Genomic DNA, 25,025 nt, shown 5'->3' on the forward strand with positions numbered 1-25,025 from the left:
AAATGCATGGCCAAATTAAATTCTTTTAAAATAGAAATAAATAAAAAAATTATTCGCTTTACATTTACACAAATTCTGCACAATAGTTCAAACATTATTTCGCCAATGAAAGAATCTTATTTATAGGTTACTCATTGGTCGCTATCAATCATTGGATTTTACCTTTGATTTCAGCAACAGGATGAATCATGTGATGGTCGTTATAGTGGCTACAACAGCTCAAGGTTTTACAGTAAAACATCGCAGTCAAATTGACAGTCTGGTTTAACATACAGTCCACAAGACCACAGCTTAATTTTAGGCTTTATTTGTAATTTTTTAAAAATGTTTCTATTGCATGTCTATTATAGAATTCTAGAATTACAAGATTAATTCTCATTACATTGCAGTATGATATTATGAAATGCACAGTACTATAAAAGAGGCCTAACATACACTGCGTTTTTCTGATAAGGCAATCAGAGGAAGAAATGTTATTACTACTTCAGATCCAGTATAGACAAATAAATGTAAACATAATTTTTTTAAAAAAAAGAAGAAAGAAAGAAAGAAAATAAACTTTATAATAACTCCTCATTCATCACTGGAGCTCCTGAGGCAGTTTGCTGAAGTGGATGAAAACCTCATTTCAACAGGTGAAAGTGTGTGTGATTTTACTGCACTGCACAGGTGTGAATATTTCAGGATAGATGCTGAATTTCTTTTTGATGCCAGAAATGTATAGATAAAATTATAAATAAATGATTACTATTGAATTATTATAAACATTTTAGGCAAAAATAAAAGATCTACAGTGTCCCTTTACCAGTATCAGTCTCAAGTAAGGGTGTGGCCTAAAATCTAAAGGTGGAATTCAGTGTTAATTTTGTCAATGAATATTTAAATAAACATTTGCTAATGACATCCTTTCCATAACAGCAACAAAAATATACATAAATAATGATTAATTCTTCTACACAAACACAAACAAGACAAACATGCCAGAAACAATCACTTGGACAATGGGGAAAGTTTTCCTCCTGATCTTGGTGCAGTCATTTTGCAAAGGCGATTATACAACAGTCTTACTTTAGATGTGGCTATAAACATTTCTCCTCTAGGTATGTATGCTAAAAGTTTGTGGTTGCAGAAAAATGCTGTCATACTCCTTACATGCTATCACAGTCATTACATAAAATTACTAACCTTTTCAAATACAGTCATATTTTCATAAAATGTTTTAGGCAAGATAAAATCTACAATAAATGCCAAAATTCACACTGGTGGATCTGTACTTTATAAGTGATCTAGAAGAATATATAACTGCATATTTCACTTGTAATACAGACAAATTTTTTATATGAAATAAGTGTTATTTATGCATGAACATTTACACAATGCCTATTCATTACAACTCTCATACACTGTAGTAAAAAGCAAATTTCAAACAATACCCATGCCTCTACATTGGAGATGAAGGGACATTGTGGACATTTTATTCTTGGCTGAATATATGATCCATATTGTAAAAGAAACCAGCTGTTTGGATACTGTTTATGATTTTGATATAGAAAAAATGTCTAATAAAACCATTGCCATATTTCTTGTTTGAAACTCATACATCTGGCACTTATTATGCCTCTGGATCATTACTGTAAAAAAAATTATAATCTAAAGTCAACATTCAAAACTCCAATACACTGGCAAAGCAGATGTGTACAGCTGTGTGGTTACATATTAAACATCTCTGATTATATAGAAATAAACAGAGAAATGAGTTGTTTCATGGTCCACAGTGTTGACGGACTTGCAGTATGGCTTTAGTTCAATCTGGAGTGAGGACTTTGTCATTTAAACAAGATTTAATTTGAACTGTTAGAGTTTGGATTTTATGGATCAACATAAATATTTAGAATATTTACAGTAGAATTTTAATCATATTGTTCTAAAAAGTTTTCTGAAAAGTGTGTTTCAGCCCAGGAGAATCTCTCTTCCACACAACCCAACTCTGTTCTTTAATCACGTTTTTAACTCACACTTGCTGACTTCTGCTAACATGGCTAAGTCACTAGCTGAGTACAGTAGCATCATGTGAGATAAAACCCTAATCTGAACCTGGCTTGGAACTGTTTATTTTCACTCCTTTTTTGGAGGACAAGTTTATACTTTGTGAGCTGTATGACAGGAACATCCGGAAACAACTCTGATATCTTACCTCTTCAGTAACCACGGCAACCTTTAAACTTTAGTTATTACAGAATAGTAAGTGTTTAGTAAGTGCATGTTCACTCTACTCAGATGTTTGTTAGTTGAAAACAAAAGAGGATTATTTTTTCTACTAGTTTTACTGTAATTTCACTACAAAATAACCATCTTCATGCAAAAGTGTTATTTAAATTTGTATTATATTCTTCTTATCAACGATAGCTTTGGCAGCTGTAACATTAAGCAATTATCAGAAGTTTATTTTGTTCAATCTGTTTCATGTGAAAAGTGACAAACATGTTTATGATGTATGTGCTATGGTCACGGTTGCCAGATCTGCATCACAAAAGATTTTTTTTAACTGTATCTTTAATGTTTTAACGTTGTTTATGTAAACCTCAGCAGTTGCTTGGTAAGATGCAAGAGAAATAAGAGGTTCTGATTCCTATATTATAACATGATTTCCTTCTGTCGTTTCAATTTCATTTCTTTACAAATCAACTTTTAATTTAAGATTTAATATAAGGATGTTTTATCACATGTTGAACCATGACCCTGCACAGGATAATGGAGTTACTGAACATGAATGACTAAATTATAAGGATGTTTCTGTAGTACAGCTCCTAAACTCTACACTGATGTTGCATTGATCCCTCATCAAAAACCCTTAATGACTATTTAGATGGCTGACAAGGGGCTACAACCAAGGGGAAGTGGACAAGGGCACTTTAAAAACAAAAAAGAACTTTGCTCTGCAAAAAAAAAGACCAATTATTAATTCATCTTACTAATTAAAAGTCACATTGTGGTTGTGATAAAATGTGATTGGTTATTAATTTCATTAATAAAATTTATAGAGAACAAAATCCTCCAAAAGACCAACGAAAGAGTAAACTGTGGAATGTCATGACACACACACACACACACACACACACTAACCCGTGTGCACACCTTAGTAGCAATTGCTCTGAGTGTGTGTGAGAGGTCTCGGGTGGAGGACAGGACTATGTTTCAAGTTGTTTTCTTTTGCTTTGTCATCTCCAATGGTCAAATTCTTCCCCTTCTCCTCCTTCATGAACAGATCTACCATCAGGATCTTCTCCTTGTGGATCTGAATGCTGATGTCTTTAGGGATGTCTGGGATGATCCAGTCTACAATGTCACTCATCAGCATCACTACGTTCTGCACATGTGAAGGTGAGAGAAAGAGGGTCAACATCTAATATTTTTCCATATTTATCAGAATATTGACACTACATTGACTGTTATTAATACCAAATCAAAGGCAGACTTTAAAACAACTTCATAATTATAGACACACTGTTAAAATAAATAAATGATACAAAATGTTTAAAAAGTATCTCTCAAACTAGAAAAACTACTTTTAAAATATTGTTTTCTCTCAAAATCATATATACCAGAATTATTGCCAACGTTACGGAGGATTTACCATTCATACAAATTGTTATCCTTCGGAAAAATAATTTTCCTAAAGTTGATTCAAAAAAAAATATCTGTTCTTGCTTTTGATCTAATATGAAGTTATACACATTACAAAATTGTTTTATCATAAAATAAAAACTACCTTCGGGCACAATCAGGAATGTTATAAATAAGTTTCAGAATTGGATTCATGATCTTACACACGGCAAGCACACAGCCAGACCAACACAGTGATTAAAATGTCATTACATACATCATTGATTTTACTTATTTTTTCATGAAGGGTGCCAATAATTCTGGACTTTACACATATATGAAAACAAAAACTATGTTAAGTAAAGAAATATCCACATGTAGCTAAATGGTGTGTTTGTGGCCTCTGATACGCACACACAGACACACACACAGACCTGAAAGACGATGACGAAGGCGAGTCTGGCGGCTAAAACGGCCCAAAACTCTTTAGAGACCTGATACGGAGTTGATGACCATGGAGGTTCTCTGTAATCTTTATACCTACACACACACACACACACACACACACACACACACACACCTCTGTACTCATCACTTACTCACATTTTTGATGTTTATTAACAGTTATTAAGCTTAACATCTCATAAACTGGATTAAAATTAATGAGCCTTAAAAAATATGAATGAGTCTGAAGAAGCCTGAGTAAGTGAGAGTAGGCGTGACTAATTCCCCGGTTACCTGCAGATTTCCACCTGAAAGCCGGCATAGAGCGAGTCGACAGGCCCTGTGCCATTCTGGAAGTGACTGACGTTGAAGTGTGAGAGCGTGTGATTAACGAAGCCATGCATGGAGCCATCAGCACTGTACGTGTACTGATACACCAGCCGGGGGACGAAGTCAGAGGTGAAGGAGATGACAAAGGCCTGAGACACATGCAAAACACATGAATCCCTGTTAATATACCACATCTGGATAATTTTACATTAAAATCCAATGAAGTTTTCCTGTCTCCTGATCTAAACCTCTTCTGTTTTTGACCACATCAGTATGCATGTGCAGAGGGACATAGGAATATTGACTCATCATATTATCATGTCATGATTATGACACAATAAGGAACAGAAATGCTTTATTATTTCAGTTTCATGTTGTCTTTAAATGTGGGGCAGGACATGAATTAATCTGTTATTATGAGTTAAATTATGCTATTTATGGACAGTGGTGGCTCAGTGGTTAAAGGCTCTGGGTTACTGATCAGAAGGTTGTGAGTTCAAGCCCCAGCACTGCCAAGCTACCCCTGTTGGGCCCTTGAGCAAGGCCCTTAATGCTCAATTGCTCAGTTGTATAAACGAGATAAATGTAAGTCATTAGAACCTGGAGTGCCATTATTTTAGGCACAACTCTTAGTAAGGCTGTGTTAGTTCAGGTTTTCATTCAAATCCCTCTCAAGTGTTTTACTATTTGTGTGACAACATTAATGTATGGTTAAAAAAAGAAATATGATTACATATAAATGGTTAATGGTTATACCATGAATAAAACATGTATTGTGAAGTACAAACACTGAAATAAAGAACATGTAATAGTAAAAACACAAAAATAATCAGTTAACTAAATTAAATATATATATATATATATATATATATATATATATATATAATTAATTAAAATTTTGACTCATGGGACATTCAGCATATTTGAAATAAATCCTATCAGACATTTAATGGTAAGCAAAGCTATCAAAGCAATTAAGAGCATTAAAATGCAATGAAAGGATTTTTTAAAATTGATTTTGTAAATAAGCTATTAACAATCTTCAAACTAACAAAAAGATGTAATGTGCAGATTAAATACACATCCTTTTTAAGATTATTGTAATATATGTGTTAGTTTTTACTCTAGGTGCTTTTCTTCTCAGAAATGAATCCTGAAAGTTAGAATGTCATATTCAGACAATAACTGCTTTATATAACAAAAATAAAACCTGTGTCAAAAAGATTCACCCCCAAAAAATGTTGTGCAAAGCAGTGTTCGAAAAAAATGACTTGGATTATTTAAGTAGGAAAGTTGGGCAGCATGACACTCGGCCAAAAATAGAACTAAATGCCGGCGTTCTGGCTCATGTAGAAAACATAAATAAAAGATAAGGTTACTGCAGATAAAATAATTGAAATTCCAAGTTCAGCATGTAATAAAATTGGTAAGAAAAAAGGGAGAGTGAACACCTTCCAGTGAGATAAAATACCTTATATTATAGTAAATAAAATGTTCCAGACATAGTCAGATTAAAAATGACCAAGTTTGGTGTTTTATTCTGAAATGAGTCACGATAGGGGGAAAAAAAGCCAAAACAGTTTTTAAAAGCCTCTAAAATGTACTCATTTGTAAAAACACAGAGTTATAAATGAAGGAAAATTAAAGCAGCTGTTTTCCTCACCCTGAATACAAAACAACAACAACAACAACAACAACAATAATAAAAAGAAGAACGTAAAGAATATTAACAAAAGTTGCCATATGTTCAGAAATAAAGTGGTAAAGCATCCAGCAAGAGTGTTAAATATATATATATATATATATAAAATATCAACTTAGTTTTTTTCGGGGGACACCGTGTTTATTTGAAGAAACCTAAACAGCTTTAATTGAAGAAACTTAAAATGCTTACATTGACAATAACTGCAATTTTGGCCACACCTCGGAGAATGTTGTACCAGATACCTGAAACCAAACAGTAGTACAACGTGATAAAAATACTCTTTTAGGAAACAATATCTACTAAAACTGTATTTTTCTGTCTTGTGTACTTCTGATACACCACTACAGCAGTATTTTTCATATGTAACTACTAGAGCTAACAGAGCTCTAATGATGTACTCCACTGGTACAGATAATCATGTCTGGAAAATAATGTATCCACGTTTGCTTTGTAGCTACAAATCTGCTACTGGACTTTTAAAATCCTCATACTGCAGTTAGATGCCATTTAACATCAGGAGGCTGTAAAGAAGACATGGTGGGTTGGGAAATAATCGCACCAGCTATTTATTCTCATTCATATTAATTATTAAACTACTGGGGCTGACAAGTGAGTAATAATAATAATAATTAATACATCTGCTCACACACATTGTAAATTGTCATGTCCACCGTGGACCATCTCCCCCACCAGAGGGCACCCTCACTCAATTTCTTTTTGTCTGGCTTATTTACTGTGTTTGTACTCACCTGAGTTGTATTTCTCCTGTTTCTACTTACATTCTATAGTTTCTCCAATTAGTTGCTTAGGATTTGTTTCCCTTAGAAGTCTGTATCTCGTATGTTTTTCCTGTCATAGATTTTCTTGATTTTGGTTGGTTTTGCTAGATTTTAATTCTTTCCCTGCCTTTTTTTTGTTTGTTAGTTGTTTATTTAATAGAGCTTATCTGCACTTGCATCCACCTCCCTGGATTTGTTACAGAAATAAAAGCACACAGAAAACATTACATATAAAATAACTGCTACTAAAGTGTAAAGTTTCAATGAGTTTCATGCCACTTCTAAAAATGACATTAGTAAATACGAAATTAAACAAAGCAGTCTAATTTCAGGATGAAATGGTCACATGGTAAGCTATACACACCAATGTCTTTTGCTCGCGCTGCCACAGGCCTCCGGATCTCTGCTACGAACTTTTTAGCATCAAGACGGATTTCAATGATGTTGTTGAGCAGAGCAAAAAGTGGCGCCAATGGAAATGACGCCACAAACAGTGTCACAAAACCAAACTGGATAACTGCACACAATAACAATAAATATTACACACAGTTACAAATGACAGCAGATTATGGTCGCTGAACCAGTGAAGGTCTGTGTTGTGGATGTGGTGTTCCGAAAACAATGTGGGCTTTAGAAACATTTGAAGTCATTTTGAATGCAAGGCTGTCCTTTACGGGCAGGGCAGTATCCATCCCACTCTGGAAGGTGCTACTCTGATTTCTCAGAACAGGCCTAGTTAATCAGTGACAATCCAGAGCCAAAGCCATGGAGCAGACAAAAAGGCTAATCTGACCCTCTGCTATCTGCCTTGAGTCATCACTCAGTTTCCAAAATAGTGAGACTGTCTGTTCCCCAAGCTAAACAAAAATGTACCTTTGATCTGAAGTTAGGTTTGCTAAATATTAGATCCCGGAAGGATAAGCGGTACGGAGGATGGATGGATGGATAGAAATATTAGATCTCTTACATATAAAGTATTATTGTTATAGTAATCAGAGATGTTATATACTGTGTTTAATGGAAACTTGGATGAGACCAAATTGATATGTAGCATTAAATGAAGCAAGTGTTCCCTAATACAGTTTTATACATCACCCTCGTCTAACTGGCAGAGGAGGAGGCATCAAAGTTATATATAATGATAATCTAAGCATTCCACAAAAACATGGACATGAATTTAACTCAGTGGAACTAACATAACATTTATAGCCACACAAATTAAATCTACTCAATCAATTCACCTAATTATTATTTACAGACTGTATTCTGAATATGGTTAATCAGAATGTAACAGGACCCACTCATAATGCTTGATTTAACACTAACGTTTGGATTACATATAGAAAACAGTCACACTTCCACAGGCTGGAGCAGATCATTATCTCATCTCATTTAAAATAAGTCTTAATATATGCACCACACCATGCTACCACATCAAACAGATCAGGTCAGTGACTGTACAGTTTTACAGGTACACTCAGGTTTCACTCAGGTTGATGGTGGAGTGGCTGCTTGTTTTATGTCTCAGGACACCCTCATCTCTGTCTTACCTTCTGGCTCTTGCTTTTAGTTTTACTGTCAAAGCTAGTCCTGTGTCACTGTAGAGTACATACCCTTAAACCACTACAGGACAAAAGCGTATATAATATTCTGTTCTCTCTCTCTCTCTCTCTCCCTCACATGCTACAGGATGTTCCTCCTGCAGCCTAATGAGATGCTGGTGATCCTGACTCCTTCTGCCCTTCTGACCTGCCTGATCCATTTTGATTCTCTACTTCCACTTGGAGCCTCCTTCACGAGAGCATCACTCATTGTTGCTGAGGATGGCCCACATGGCTAGTCAAAATGCCTGAATGCAGTGAGATTGCTGTGAATGGTACCGAACTGATACCTGAATATTGTTGTTGATGGTCTCACTTGGATAGCCAAAATTAACAGAAAATAAATAGATTATACCCAAGTCTCATTCATTGTTCAGTGAATAACTTAACTTGGATACTACACACACACACACACACACACACACACACACATACACACACACACTCACTCATCTCCATGTACTCTGGTGTGAGGCCTGAAAATGGTTCAAGGAAAAAGTCGGTCTCGTAGCGCTGCAGTGTTTTTTCTCGCTCCTCCTCCTGAAATGCACTGCGTTTTGACTTAATGTAGCGAATCAGCTTCTTCAATTTACTGTGGAGAAACACACATACACACACACACACACACACACACACACACACACACACAACTGTATTTTTCCTTTTTTAATTAAACATAGAAAATCAGGGTAATTTTGTCATGAATGTATTTGATAAACTTCTACAAGTTTTCATTATAAAACAAACAAAAGATTTCTGTTTGTGCAAAAAAATATTTTGCATATTGCTTCATCTAAAAAATAACAACAATAATTTAATTACATACTGGCTACATTACATACAATGATTCTACTGTATTCTAATGTGTCCTAATTCTATTCTAAAATAATTCTATTGTAATGTAATTATAATGTGATATAATTATACTCCAGTATACCTTATATAATATGTGTAGAAGTGGGATCCATGAAACAGTGTGTGTGTGTGTGTGTGTGTGTGTACTCACGGAATGCCGATTTCAAATAGGTTGTTCTGAATTAGTTGTTTTCCCAACATGGTGATACTGAGCTGAATGCAAAGCTCCATCAGACAACCACCATGCGCACACTGCACACACACACACACACACCCACACACACATTACTGCTCCTTTTGTGTCACTAGACAGTTGGGGTGTGTGTGTGTGTGTGTGTGTGTGTGTGTGTGTGTGTACATGTGTGTATGTGTGTATGTGTGTGTAATATGTTCACCTCCTCCATGCGGTAGGATTGAAAGACATAAATGTAGCTGCCAGGACGACCAACAAGCCTGCAGAATGACAGAAAAAAATGAACAGCATAATAATAATAATAATAATAATAATAATAATAATAATAATGTGGTAACAGCATGACACTCACCTCCCTCTGAAGAAGGCGATGTATATAATTGGAGTAAATGCATTAAAAAACTTTAGGATGAACGTTTTGAAGATCAGTCGTTCCTCAAAGCTTTTGTCCGTTTTTGGTACCTCTGAAAATGTAAACATTAAACATTAATGTAAACATAACATTACACATGAACAGAAGAAAAATCTGGAACAGTGCTGGTTTATTTTCTATAACTGCAACCAAATAACATAACTAAAGCTCCAAATACCACATCCAAGATGGCACCACCCTACGGCAACATGCTATGCGCTGCTCCATACAAATGTTTAGTTTATTTGTATGTCACATTGTTGTTTTTTGCACTTTTTCCTCTGTGAATCTGCTACTTCTATGCAGCATGATCGTCTGTCTTTATTGGACATTGTCAAGACTTTTTCCAGTGGCCTAAAACCTCTGGTAATACCACAAGACATCCTCCGAAATTCAGCAAATGCAACAAACAATGGTGCACACCTAAATGCGACATACAAATAAACTAAAAATTCTCTCAGGCCTCCAGAAGGAAAAGAGGGAGGTATAATGGCACCCTGGTGTGACTACACCAGCATCCTATCCAGCCCACTCTGCCTAGCATTCTGTTGGCTAACATCCAGTCTCTCGAAAACAAACTGGACAAACTTCACTGCCACATCTACTCAGAACATGAAACTGAGGGTATGCTGTGTGTTGTTTCATAGAAACTTTGCTATGGCCCAACATACCCGACTGTGCTACTGAACCGAGTGGCTGCTCCCTGCACCGCTTGGACCTTAGTGTGGTGGATACCAGAAATGGAAAGGAGATGATTGGCTCTGTCACTGCACACAACCTTGGATTACCAAGCACAGCCAACTGTCCATCTCACCTCACACTGCTAAACTGACTCACTCATGCAGGCTTCTCCTCTACAACATTAGCATGATCCAGCCATTTCTACCACAGAGGCCACTCAGGTGCTTGTTCATGGTCCTTGTCATCCCCTGCGCATCTGACCCCCTCAAATTAATCCAGAACACAGCTGTTGCCAAATCACACCATTACTGTGCTCTCTTCACTGGCTTCCTGTAGCTGTCCACAACAGATTTAAAACAATGATACTTGCCTGCAAAGCCAAAAAATGAAACAGCACCCAACTACCTTAAAGCACTTATCACACCCCACACTGCACCACACGCCCTCCATGAGGAAGTATTTTTGATAGAGACTACAAAACACTTCTGTAAGTTGACATGAATAAGAGCAATGCTACATTGTTATTTGCACTTCTGGTTAGATGATAACTGCATTTCATTGGCTTTGTCCTGGTACACTCATATGCTGTTGTGAATTGTTGTAACAGTTTATGTTAAGTTCTATAGCAGTGCCATGGTAAACATGAGGGTGGGGCCAGGGTGGGGACCGGGCAGGGACAGCAACAAGTGCCTTCATAAAGCAGGTGTCGATAACACAAGCATTTAAAAAATGCTACACAATATGAAAAGGATTCAAGAAGATGGAAAGAAATAACTGACGCCATTTGTTACTACATCGCGAAAGATATGACTCCCATAGCGACAGTGGAGCACAGTTAGTTTAAACACCTTGGTAAAGCTCTCTGCCCAACATGTACAAAACATGTCATAAAAATGTAGCTGCTGAACTGAAGTCTGCACTTTGCAGCCACATCTGATCTCTGCTCAAGTAGGACCATAGTTTATATAGTTTAATAGTTTTTGTTTCCTTCAATTATTTTAAAATCAAAAAGATAAGAAATGCATGCTTTCATTAGAAAAAAATATCCCACCTTTAATAGTTGAACATATTTACAGTACAAACCTAGTCAGTAAACTATGAGGGCAAAAAAGAGACACCAAAATAATCATTCATTAATCGTAATAGTTATTAAATGTAATTGTAAAAGGTAAAATATTCAATTAAACGAGATTTTGATTCTAGGTCATATCGTCCAGCCCTAGTACTTACAGTTGTGTACTTTAGTTAGCATATGTTTTGTCATGTTTAGAACAAATGTTTTGATACACCTTGAGGTAACAGCATTTCAAAAAAGCAGTTTTGTCCAGGGTGTAATATTTAGATACAGATTTTACATATAGTAACATACAACATAAAACATGAGCTAAATGAGAGTGCATGAAAATCAGCATGCGACATAAACTGCCATAACCATCATCACAACTACATGATGATACAGTAACAGTAATATATTTTTACATCATTATATTTATATATTAATATGTTTATATACTAATATATTTATATGGTTATACAGTACATGCAGTAATGAAGTGAAGGAGTGGCAACTGACCGAGTGTCGTTAGCCAGCGTGCTACGGCACCGTACACCTCATCCAGGATGAGGATGACCACCAGGTTGATGATGGCTGCCGTGGCTTTGACAGTGAGACGAACATTAGAGCGTGTTGTCGGGTTTGAGCTCATGTGCAGCGCCCATGTGGTGGAAATTCGGTACAAAATCACGCCAAACACGATAGCAAACGTCACCCCAATCTGTTTTACAGATAAAAATATTCATTTTCTTAAAGTTTTTTTTTACTCACTACAACTAAACACACAACACTAATAAGCCATTATTTTGTCAAACGTCTGCACACCTTTGGCACAAAATGAGAACAAATAAATGCAAATTCTATTAATAAAACATGTAATGTTCAGTTTCACAGATGTTCCTTCATTATCCGTAATATATATTATATACACACGCACACACACAAACACACTCACTGTCCACTTTAATAGGAACACCTGTACACCTGTACTCGTGTAGTTATCTAATCAGCCAAACATTTAATCAGGTCAAGAGCTTCCGTTAATGTTCACATCAAACATTAGAATAGAGAAAAATTGTTAACTGTGACATGGTTGTTGGTGCCAGATGTGCCATTTAAGTATTTCAATAACTGCTGATATTCTGGAACACAAAAAGCACGTTTGCATTGTGCTGCTGTCTGATTAGATAACTTCATGAATAAAATTGAATTTCATTGTATTTTATTAGACTGAATTGAATATTCTCTAATATCTCGTGTCTATTTTTTTTTTTTTTACCTTTTTTTTACAGTCAAATGACACATAAAATTGACATTTTGTAGTAATTTTCACAATTTTAATTCACAAGAACACCCCTACATTTATCACACCTTCAAATCCATAAAATTAGAATCAGGTGTTGAAGATCGGGTGCCAGTGATTAGAACCTGCTTAGGGAGTGCAGGTGGAACCGGTCTTATTTATACCCTTCTCATATCCAGTGTCTGGTGTTCCCTTTATTATTGTGGTGTGTGGTGTCATCATGCCAAGATCTAAAGGGTTCAGAAAATAGTTATGGATGCCCATGAGTCTGGTAAGGGATTTAAAAAATCTCTAAATTATGAAATTCATCATCCAAGGAAAATCTGTAGGGAAAATCATCTACAGATGGCGCAGATTTCAAACGACTGCCGATTAGTCCACGACCGTCCGTCCCAGCAAACTCAGCCCAAGAGCAGACCGTCCGATGCAAAAAGAAGTCTCCAAGAACCCCAAAATTTCATCACAGGATCTGCTAGTAAGTCTTGGCACTGTTGGTGTCAAAGTGCATGCTTCTACAATCACACATTTGAACTGCATGGGAGGCGTGCCTTTGCTGTCTAAAAAGAACATTAGAGCAAGACTACAGTTTGCCATTGAGTATATAAGCAAAGACCAGGCCTTTTGGAATAATGCTTGAAGATAATCTGAGGCCGTCTGTCAACTCTCATCTGAGCATAAAGTTCTATAATAATCTTCAATCCACAAACTGTGTTTAATTGGTTCTTATTGGAACTCTGTGTGTGTGTGTGTGTGTGTGAAGGAGAGAGAGAGAAATAGACTCACCATTAAAAGCATCATCACTAAATTTGTCATATAAGCAGGACATCTGTCTTTACACGTCAGCTTCTCTTTCTCAGTCTGGAAAAGAAAATAATCCTCTTCACTCATTGTGTTTACACGCAGAGAAAATAATCTGAATTAAAACATCTAAAGGTTTATGCTACATGAACTAATGCTTGTACAGTAACTAACTACATTTGACCTTTTTGGACTTTTTCTGTTCTTTCTTGAGGGATTTCTGCACAACTCTGAACTCATACTCGGCTCTCGGGTGATCCTGAAACAGGAGAAACACTGTGAGGCTTCTCTCTCTCCCTCTCTCTCTCTCTCCATCTCCCTCTCTCTCTCTCTCTCTCTCTCTCTCTCTCTCTCTCACTCACACACACACACACACAACACAGGGTGAATAAGGAAGCTGAGTCAGCAGAATATATATATATGTATGTGTGTGTGTGTGTGTGTGTGTGTGTGTGTGTGTGTGTGCTCATGCATGCCAGTGTTTGAGTGTGTGAGTTTAGAGGATTGTGTATTAGTGCTTTAGCGTGGATCTTTGTTATTAATTAAGAAAGTGTTTGTGTTTGAGAGAAAGAGGCTGAACAAGCTAGAGGAAAAAGTCTGAGAGGGAAAAATGGACAGATCATTAAAGAGGTGTTAAAGCTGAAAATGTTTCAAACCTTCTGTGCTTCCTACACACACCAGTGGTGGAGAGGGACAAAATAAATTATTAAATTTATGTTTATCATTTACTACAGCTTTCTATATAGATATTTATATAAAATAAATATAGATTATTATAATAGCTAATATTCTATTCTAGACAATATAATATAATATAACATTACAGTACTGTGAGTTAATATTTCTATATTTATATATGTATACGTGTATATATTTCATGTAAGAGTGATGTAAATGGATAATTTTTAAGTTTTCGAGGTGTGATCTCACCTCCTCCTCCTCAAATCCTGTCAGGTCCCATTCATAGTTCAAACGCATCTGCCTCCGCTTCCAATGCTCCATGAAGAACGCAGCTGAAACGCACACACACACACGCTAAAACCTACACCAAATGACCCTTTTTGTCAGAATAACTGCATTACCTCCTGCCTCTCTGACTGCAGTAGCTACCGCTTACAAGGGTTGATTATAAAAAACTACTATTGACCTATAAAGCACTGAACGGTCTCGCGCCACAGTACCCAGGTGAACTTTTGGTCTTTTATGATCTGCCATGCCTACTTCCATCAGAAGGTGCAGGATATTTGTTGGTACCTGGAATAGTGAAGGCTACAGCAGGGAGAAGAGCTTTCTCTTACAAAGCCCCACTGTTATGGAACAGCCTTCCAATTAGTGTTCGGAACTCAGACACAGTCTCAGGGTTTAAGTCCAGACTGAAAACATATTTGTTTACTCAAGCTCCTAGGTAAAGGGCAGATCTGGAGGGCTCATGTGTATATAGTGTTTTGGGATGTTTGGATGCTGTCACCCAACTTTCACACCTTCACCCAAGTTTGTTGATGGTGGAGTGACTGGCTGCATTATGTCCCAGGGCGTCCTCATGTCTGCATTACCTTCTGGCTCTCACTTTTTAGTTATGCTAGTATTGTCAGAGTGCCTGCTTGCACTCTACACACAATGTACATTTTCTTTAACCATTACAGTAAAAGAGCAGACCTAATAATCTGTGTTCTCTTTCTATTCCACGTTCCTCTATAGGTTAACTTAACATTCCCCTATCCCTAACCCATTCCTAGGGGGAAAACCTAATTCTGGAGCATCGCTACATGGCAAATGTAATTCTGATTTTTTACAAAAGCACAAGCTTCCGAGTCCCATATAGCACCTCTGTCTAAGCCAAATTTTGTAGTTGGACGTCAAAAAAGTATGACCCATGAAAACAGTACAAATTTTCAAAAGGAATAATAATAATAATTATTATTATTATTGTTATTATTGTTATTATTATTATTATTATTATTATTATTATTATTAAAGCTCACAGCAGCATTTTCGGGTGCCAAGCACCCAGACTTGGTGAGCCGCACATTCACAGACGTGCTATAATTGTTGTCTAAGCACTTACATGAAAGCAGGGCCATAACTTTAGGCGAAGGGATTGAAGAATGATTTGTAATTTCACTCATGATGTGTAGGTTTTGGCCACAGCCAGTGGTGGAATCATCTGACTGTAGGAGGAAATGTCTAGATGAACAAATGGGCAGCAGGGTGGCATTGCTGCTGTGACCTGTGGTCATGATTGCTACTGCTCTGACATGAACTTTTTTTTCTTCTTGCAGTTTAAAAATATCGGTATAAAATAAAGGTATTTATGGGGTTTTTTTCCTCATCAGTCCAGGCGTCTTTTCCCACTTTATACAAGTTTAGAGAGGTGATGTGAGCCAAATTTGCTGAAGATTGGACAAAATTTGGAGGAGGAGTAGCCAAAATGACACTTAGATGAAAGCATTTTAAGCATGTTATTGTAACTTTATACCAGTAAGTGGCGCTGGAACAAAATGAGGGTTGGCAGCATTTGGCCCAATTTTGGTCAGAATATTTCTTAGACCCTCCCCAATCAGCGTGCCAAATTTCACAACTTTTTACCAGATGGTTCTTTGAGCTGCAGAAGAAAAAGAAGAAGTAGAAGAAGAAGAAGAAGAAGAAGAATACCCCCTAATATTTATTGCCCCCCTAATAAAAATGTGCATAACACTGTGTTTGCTCAGTCAAACCAAATGAAGAAAAACACTGAGAGTCTTCTTCTTTCACCCAAACAGACTCCGCCTTCATTTGTTAACATTACTCTTTGGAGAAGGAGCAGCTCTATTTCTAAAAGGGGCGAAGCTAAGTTCTAATGGCTCCATTGCACCATACAATTGCAAAGTCTTTTTAAGGTATAAAAACACGTTAAACTTTACACACTGCATCTATAAATACAAACATAGAATAATTATTTAAACTAATTGAAGGCTTGATTTACATGAAGGTGGAAATTAATGAGCAGAAATATTGGCATTTCTTATTACACCTTCTGCTGCAGGAAATAAAAATCCTAAAATTAGAGAGAAATTATCAATTATTAACTTTTTAATTCCAGACATGATCACATGTCAAGAGTAAATGATGAAAAGGAGCTAATTTAGACTCAGTCTTCATTACAAAGCTGCATAATAATGATGCAAATTGTCACCTGGAACATGAAGAACATGAATAACATTTCCCTTAGAGCCTGAGTTCAAGTTTGTGTATAAAGTAAAAATTTAAATGTGTGTATATCCAAGATTTATCCTAAATCTATGCTCATCTGAAAAAGTGTATATATATATATATATATATATATATATATATATATATATATATATATATATATATATATATATATATTTGTGTGTGTGTGTGTGTGTGTGTGTTCTCACCCCACAGGGCCATGAAGATGGAGAAGAAGACGGTGGCTGGATTGTCGAACAGGTGACTGGCTCTTGCTGTTCCACACGCTGTGCTCAGATTCCAGAAACCACAAACTCCATCACATAGAGGACACATGGTGATGTTTCTCCGGCCATCACAGATCTCCATACTGACAGACAGACAGGCAGAGATGGTGACAGGGGGAGATGCAGAGAGACAGACAGTTATAAGTTTTTTTTGCAGACACTTTAAAAATGACCAATAATAATCACTAATAGAATGGATTAATTAGAAGGGGAAAAAACCTTAAATTAACTAAATAATAACAAAATAAATATTCACCCTTTCAATGTAATATTTTTTCTTGAAATGAATGCAAAAGAAACCCCAAACATATCCGAAGCAGGTGAGTGGACAGAGAAACTGAACTTTTTTTTGTATCTGTGTGTGTGTGTGTGTGTGTGTGTGTGTGTGTGTGTCACCTTGCAAAGGCAATTATACAAAGAAATGACCTGAGATGCATTATTTATTGTAGACTCATCATCAGTGGAGCATTTAAAACAATCTGCACTGAACAGGCAGTTACAGGTGAATGCTTACTGAAAAGAAGTAAACACAACCGCTGTAGCAAACTCTTTTAAAATAACATTTTGAATCTCTGCACACTGCACTTTGTATCGTTATACATGTAACATAACTGCATATTTTGTACAGTACTATTTTTAGCACATTCCTGTAAATATTTAATTTAGTTATTTAAATGCACAGTCTAAAGAGGAGTAGGCCAGGATTTCATTTCACTGCAAGTTACAGTGCTGTGAAAAAGTATTGCTGATTTCTTCTGTTTTTGTGTATATCTCGTACTAAATAGTTTTAGATCTTTAAACGAAATACAACATAAAAAAAGGCAACCTGAGTAAACACACAATACAGTTTTTATTTACTTTTTATTGAAGCAAAAAGTTATCCAACACCTATCACCCATGTGAAAAACTAATTGGCCTTTCACTTACTTCTAGGACTAGGAATTACTCCTACACTTTGGATCATTGTCTTGCTGCAGAATCCAGTTGTGTTTGAGTTTCAACTTACGGACTGAAGACCGGACATTCTCCTTTAGGATTTTCTGGTAGAGAGCAGAATTCATGCTTCCCTCAATTACTGCAAGTTGTCCAGGCCCTGAAGCAGCAGAGCATCCCCACACCATCACACTACCTCCAGCATGCTTCACCATAGGTATGATGATCTTTTTGTGGAATGCGTTGTTTGGTTTACATCAGATGTAACGGGACCCCTGTCTTCCGTTCAAACAGTTCCAGATCATGAAGGTGTGTTTTGTTGAAATTCAGACGAGTCTTAATGTTCTTCTGGGTTAGCAGTGGTTTTCACCTCACCACTCTTCCATGGAGCCGTTTTCCCCCAGTGTCTTTCTGATAGTGGAGTCATGAACAGTGACCTTTATTGATGCAAGAAAGGCCTGTAGGTCCTTTGATATTTTCCTTGGTTCTTTTGTGACTTCCTGCATGAGTAGTCGCTGTGCTCTTGGAGGAATTTTGGAAGGTCAACCACTTCAGGGAAGGTTCACTACTGTGCAGAGTTTTTCCATTTGGAGATAATTGATATTTTATATCATATAAACAGAACAGACTTTCAGGGAGAGGTGTGACTTACAGTTCTCCATGTAGTCTGAGATTCAGGATTTTCCCTTCATTATAATCAGATCCAAAGTAACTAGTAACTTACTACTTGAGTCTTCTTCTCATTGGATACTTATTACTTTTATTCAAGTTATTATTAACATTATTACTTTTATGGTTACTTGAGTAATTATTTTTATAAGTAGTTTTACTTGTACTGGAGTACATTTTTTGGCCACTCGGCCCACCTCTGGCCCACCTCTGGCCCTCACAGTCCTCCATCTTGAACATCATTGAAAATCTGTGTGTAGATCTTAATCATGCTGTGCATGCAAGATGGTCCAAACTCTTTTATAACTAGAAATGTTCTGCAAGGAAGCGTGGGTGAAAATTCGTTCAACAAGAATAGAAAGATTCGTAGTTGACTGCCAGATATCAGACCACGTAAACACTTTTTGTAAAGGATGTATTGTTAAGTAGTGACTTAGTAGGGTGTCCAAACTTTTTAACATGCAAAATTTAGACTGTTAAACTGCTACAGACAGGTGTAGATAGTTATAGACTCAAAGATGGTTACAGATTCTTATAGGCTCTTATAGATGGTCATCATTGGACAGAACCTGGAGACGTTTGAGTCGGTGAGAAGTAGGAGGTCATTAAACAAACTGCTCTCCATTGTGGACAATCCACCTCACCCGCTTCATGACACACTACAAAGACAGCAAAGCTCATTTTCCAACAGACTCGTTCAGCGCCGCTGTCATGAAGAATGTCTTAGGAAATCATTCTTACCTTTCACCATAACACTGTACAAAGAGCTCATCTCCGTGTGATAAGTGAACACACTACTGCACAACCATCTGTACACACTGTTTATGTCATACCTATGTTGTACATATTATTCACTGCCATTTTTGCACACCTGATTTTATTGCTCCGTTTTCTTTTATTTATTGCTATTACTCTTTTTGATGGTGTACATATCTTTATTTTATATTCAGTGTGTTTTTGTAGATCTGCAGTTCTGTTTCTAATTTTATTGTTATTCTTTATGCTGCTGTAACAACAATTTCCTTCACAGGATCAGTAATATCCATCCATCCATCCACTGTTTTAAAAGGCTTTTACAGATGGTCATAAACTGTTATAAGCTCTTATAGTTGGTCAAGTCTTTTGTAGGTTTTTATAGATGGTTGTAGATAGGCAATTAGAATGGTAAAGGTGATTCTAGACTGTTATATACAATTATAGGGCATTATACACATTTAGAAACTTTTAGAAAATAGTTTCTAAGTTACACTCTGTTATAGATGGTTATAAACTGTTATAGACAGTTGTACATGGCTATAGACAGTTATAATTGGTTATATATGGTGCACTGTGCATGTGTGTGTGCAAGTTTGTGTGTGTTTTCATTGTGTAACCCATGCAAAAGTGTTTTGTAATTGTTCTCTCTACCTACCAAGTGTGTTTTTGCATTGAGGCGGTGTGAACTTGGCCGGGGTGTCCTGACTAATCACACACACACACACACACACACACACACAGTTGCCATGTAAACAGTACGCGCTGCAGGAGGTTGGTGAGAGTGTGAATGACGGTCTGCTCACACAGAACAATAACGAGAAACATGTCTGTGTGCTAATGTGTTATTTTGAGACGTGACAATTGAAGCTCCCTGTTCATGTCAATTAGAGAGAGACTGAGACGGGAGAGAGAGCGCATGTGTGTAAGAGAAAGAGAGAGACAGAGAGTGACTGAACACCAACACAGACGCATGCTGACAAAATACAGACTCAGAGACACACTGACCATCGAGACGAGCTGCTATAAGTACACACACACACACACACACACACACACACACATACACACACACATCCATGTTTGTCTTCCGTTTGGTTTTTATTGGGCTTCTTTAAAATTGCCACTATTTGTATTAACGCTTAATTTCTATTCTCTCAACTCCAAGTTTCTATATGGACACTCAGTGTTATAACTAATATGTTTGTTAATTACAGTTCTTCTTGGCAACACATTGACAGCGAGACAGTGAGAGATTTGCTCAAATTCATGATTTAATTGTATGGCTCATACTCAGAGTAGAGTTCAGCCGGCAGTGTAGACTGAAGTAAGGAATAACTATAACAGACACAAGCCTGTTACTGGGCTGTGAAGTAAGTGTGTAATTTTCTACCACACTGCTAGGGGCGCTAGAGTGCCTTAGTCATTGTATAAATAGTAGTGCTGTAGTAGAAGAACAGTACAACATGTGGAGATGGAAACACTGTTTGTAGTTGTGCTGTCTCTACCCTGAGTCCTTGTTGAGAAACAACTGTTTTAACTCGAGTACTCTATGCCTGCTGGTTCTACAGGTCACTGGTTTAAACCCTGATATTATTACAAACACCAAATAGCCATAGGACAGTTGTAGCTGTAATTGTGTAGTTATACTGTAATGACTAAAATTAACCCCAATCAAATTTTAAATGACCAAAAGATAAATAAATCACACAACGGAAAAAAATAGCCAAATCACAAAACAATCTTCAATGTAGTCTGGCCCTTAAACATGAATACACCTCAGCTCCATACCTCACTACTCTCTGAGGCAGAACGCTCAGAAAAGCCCTGACGATGTACAGACTCAGTGAACACAGTCTGGCCATAAAGAGGGCCACTGCAGACAGACCTGTCACACAGCAGAGCTGGAGCTACACTTCCTAACACACTGTTCTAAATAGACTGCAGGAGAGAGAGAGAAGGAGAGAGAGAGAAGGAGAGGCTGGTGAGGGAATGACTGTTTATCATGGATAAAACATAAATGATAACAGGAAATAACTTGTCTCTCAGATGTTCTGCATGAAACATAAAAAGGTAAGAACGATAGACAAAAAGAATAAAAAGAAACAGAGAATGACAGCACAGTCTGCATATTACAACCCCAATTCCGAAAAAGTTCAGACAGTATGTAAAATGCTAATAAAAACAAGGAGGAGTAAATGTGTAAAATGTACTTTGACTTGTATTTAAACAAAAAATATATAAAAGACGGGGTATTTGATGTTTTAACTAATCAACTGCATATTTTTTTGAACGTAAACGTTTATTTTGAAATTGATGCATGCAACACATTCCAAAAAAGTTGGGACGGGGCAATTTAGGACTAATAATTGTGTCGAATAGTGAAGGCTACAACAGGGGGAAGAGCTTTCTCTTACAAAGCCCCACAGTTATGGAACAGCCTTCCAATTAGTGTTCGGGACTCAAACACAGTCTGTGTTTAAGTCCAGACTGAAGATGTATTTGTTTACTCAAGCTTTTAGTGAACAGTTTTGTTCTTAGGTAAAGGAGCAGATCTAGAGGATCACAGGTATACAGTGTTGTGGTGAACTGGGATGTTTGGATGCTGTCGCTTTCCCACTTTCACAGCTTCACCCAGGTGTGTTGATGGTGGAGTGTCTGGTGGAGTGTCCCAGGGAGCCCTCATGTCTGTGTTCCCTTCTGGTTCTCCCTTTTAGTTATGATATCATAGCTAGTCTTGTCAGAGTCCCTGCTTTCACTCACACACAGTACACTGTCCTTAACCATTACAGGACAATAACCATACCTAATAATCTCTCTCTCTCTCTTTCCCTCTCTCTCTCTTTCCCTCTCACACTGTCGAGCTACACATGATACTCCTGAGATGCCAGTGATCTTAACCCCTTCTGCTCTCCGGACCTGCCTGATCCATCCTGATGTCCTGATAGTTGGACGTCACATGCTACTGCTGAGGATGTCCCACATGGTGCAGACTAAAGATCACTGAGATTACTGAGGATGGTTCCACTTAAACACCATAAAGATGCTTTGGACCTCAGTTCATATGAACAGATATACTATGATAGCTTTAGCACTACAATCACCACAAACAGTTCTGCACTCGAGTCTCCATCAGTGACCAGTGGAGAAGTTCAACACAACAGACTTCATGTAGAAACTGTAATGAATTTCCTGCTTACACAACTGCACTATTTGAGCATGTAGTATTAGCACATTTACAGAAGGGGTGTATTTATTTATAATCACATTATCCGATGTCACCCGATTGAGGATGGGTTCCCTTTTGAGTCTGGTTCCTGTCTGGGAGTTTTTCCTCACCACCGTCGCCTCTGGCTGCTCATTAGTGATAAATTCATACATTTAAAATCTATATCCTGAATTTATATATTTCTGTAACGCTGCTCTGAGACAATGTCCACTGTTAAACACGCTGTACTAATAAAACTGAACTGAATTTAATTAGTGTTGGTGTTTAAGGCAAATAATTATATTAACACTGACCTGGGGATGTCGTCATCAACGGTAACACAGCCATACAGAAACACAAACACTCCCACCAGAGAGGCAGGAATCAGCATTTGAGTGTAAACTCCCAGCCAGGCAAAGTACAGACCGATCTTCTCCCCAAAGTACTTCCTGTAGGGAAAATGGCAGTTGGGTGTGGTTATGAGTGAGACAGATCAGCGTGAATATTTTTGCATATATGAATGCTAATAAATTACTTTTTCTATACAGGAATTTAACAATTTTACCAGCACTCCTATCTAAAAACATAATATATAAATATAACAATTATGTTATAACTTTAATAAGAAGAAGAAGAAGAGGAAGAAGAAGAATTATACTATAATTGTACTTTATTACCTGATCAGGCCAATGGGTTGGTATTTATAAAACACACTGTAACTCGCCCACTCTTCATACAGCAGCTAAAATGCACACGCGCACACACGCGCACGCACACACAGTAATTACAGAAAGTAAATTATTAGCATTATTATTGTTATTATATTACATATTTTACTGTTAATGGCCTTGTAATCTGTTTTATACAAAAAAAACTAGGATGTGTACTTTCTTGTGCTATGTTTGTTTTTGTATTTGTCTCCCCTGTTGCTGAACATTGTATGACTTTTGGACCTATTGGAATCAATGCCTTTTGACTTGCATTCAGATGTCTCATCTTTTGTGAGGTTTTTAACCGTTCTGATCAGAGGAGCTGCAGTTCTATGCAAACAATTTAGATGCCGACATGAGAAGCGAGCAGACGCACTGGTGCAGCTCAGATGCTGTGGCTTTCATGCTTCAACATACATCTAACTAAGCTCCATAAAGACTTTGCACTCTCTGCTGCTCTTTATTTCACTGAAACTTGGCTCAATGCTTGCACTCCAGACAGCGCACTGTACTGCAATTTCACCTCCATAGAGTGGATCACGACACAGAGCTGTCCAAGATGACACAGGAAGGTGCAATCTGTTTCTATATTAATGAATGTTGGTGTAGTGATGTCACAGTAATAAGGAAGTACTGCTAACAATACCTGGAGTCTCTTTACATTAACTGTAAATCGCTTAATTCACTGTAGGAGTTTGTCTGAGGATTGCCCATGTGAAGCTCAAAGGTGCTCAGCTGATCAGATAAATGTGGAGGAACAACAACTAGATTCCTTTCTGATTATTTTGTGGGTTTTTAACAGTATACATCTCGGCCTGATACATTTCCCACTAGGTAAAGCAATACACAGGACCACTGTTACTCTGTATTAAAGGATTGTTCTGTTCTCCATTCTGCTTTGGGATGCTCTGATTACTCCTTCAACCATCTTATTCCAACCTATGGGCAGAAACTAAAATCTGCTAAGCCTGTAGTCAGCACCAGCAATAAATGGACCAGGGCAAGGACAGGCTACAGACCTGTTTTGAATGGATTGTTTCTGAACTTGCCAGAACCAGTCTGGACAGGTTTACTGACATCAACTTTTGTGAGAGCGCACACAATGACAAACCATGATTCACTGGATTCACTCAGAAAGCTCAGTCAGTCCAAGGTCTGTAAGAGTGTGGACAGGACTCCGTAAAACCAAGTACAGAATGCACTGAGTAGGGGAAAAAGAACAGCCAGTAAAACCTTCTCTGAGAAATCTGAAGGAGAAATTCTCAGTCATGGATCCTGCATCAGTGTGGAAGGGCCTTCGGTGCATCATCAAATGCAATACGTCATACCCCCACCTTCAACTGGCCAAGGACCTGAATAATTTCTACTGCATATTTGAAAAGATCAGGCCCTCTCCCCCACAACACATATTAGAACTCCTTCCCTCCAGCAGGTGCTTCAGATCAATGTGCTTCAAAAACACAAAGCTTCTTTCATGCAATTAGACATGAATACTGATCTTCCTTATAAACATGACGA

General features: G+C 37.2%; 1 protein-coding gene across 2 annotated transcripts in view; it reads right to left on the reverse strand.

Annotated features, from left to right (window-relative positions):
• Positions 1-297: 297 nt before the first annotated feature.
• Positions 298-25,025, reverse strand: part of LOC128611136 (anoctamin-1) — a 41,473-nt gene continuing 16,745 nt past the window's right edge. For both annotated transcript variants that reach the window (XM_053630434.1, XM_053630433.1), the window contains 16 exons: positions 23,475-23,539; positions 23,112-23,246; positions 17,157-17,317; positions 14,689-14,771; positions 13,943-14,017; positions 13,744-13,818; positions 12,177-12,378; positions 9,863-9,974; positions 9,713-9,770; positions 9,469-9,569; positions 8,912-9,054; positions 7,226-7,378; positions 6,272-6,324; positions 4,342-4,526; positions 4,038-4,143; positions 298-3,367 (listed from right to left, as the gene is read on the reverse strand). In XM_053630434.1, coding sequence (XP_053486409.1) covers positions 3,137-3,367; positions 4,038-4,143; positions 4,342-4,526; positions 6,272-6,324; positions 7,226-7,378; positions 8,912-9,054; positions 9,469-9,569; positions 9,713-9,770; positions 9,863-9,974; positions 12,177-12,378; positions 13,744-13,818; positions 13,943-14,017; positions 14,689-14,771; positions 17,157-17,317; positions 23,112-23,246; positions 23,475-23,539 — 1,938 coding nt within the window. In that variant the 3' untranslated portion in view covers positions 298-3,136. The remainder of the gene's footprint in view (positions 3,368-4,037; positions 4,144-4,341; positions 4,527-6,271; positions 6,325-7,225; positions 7,379-8,911; positions 9,055-9,468; positions 9,570-9,712; positions 9,771-9,862; positions 9,975-12,176; positions 12,379-13,743; positions 13,819-13,942; positions 14,018-14,688; positions 14,772-17,156; positions 17,318-23,111; positions 23,247-23,474; positions 23,540-25,025) is intronic.

Source organism: Ictalurus furcatus, chromosome 8 (assembly GCF_023375685.1).
Source record: "Ictalurus furcatus strain D&B chromosome 8, Billie_1.0, whole genome shotgun sequence".
NCBI classification, from domain to species: domain Eukaryota; kingdom Metazoa; phylum Chordata; class Actinopteri; order Siluriformes; family Ictaluridae; genus Ictalurus; species Ictalurus furcatus.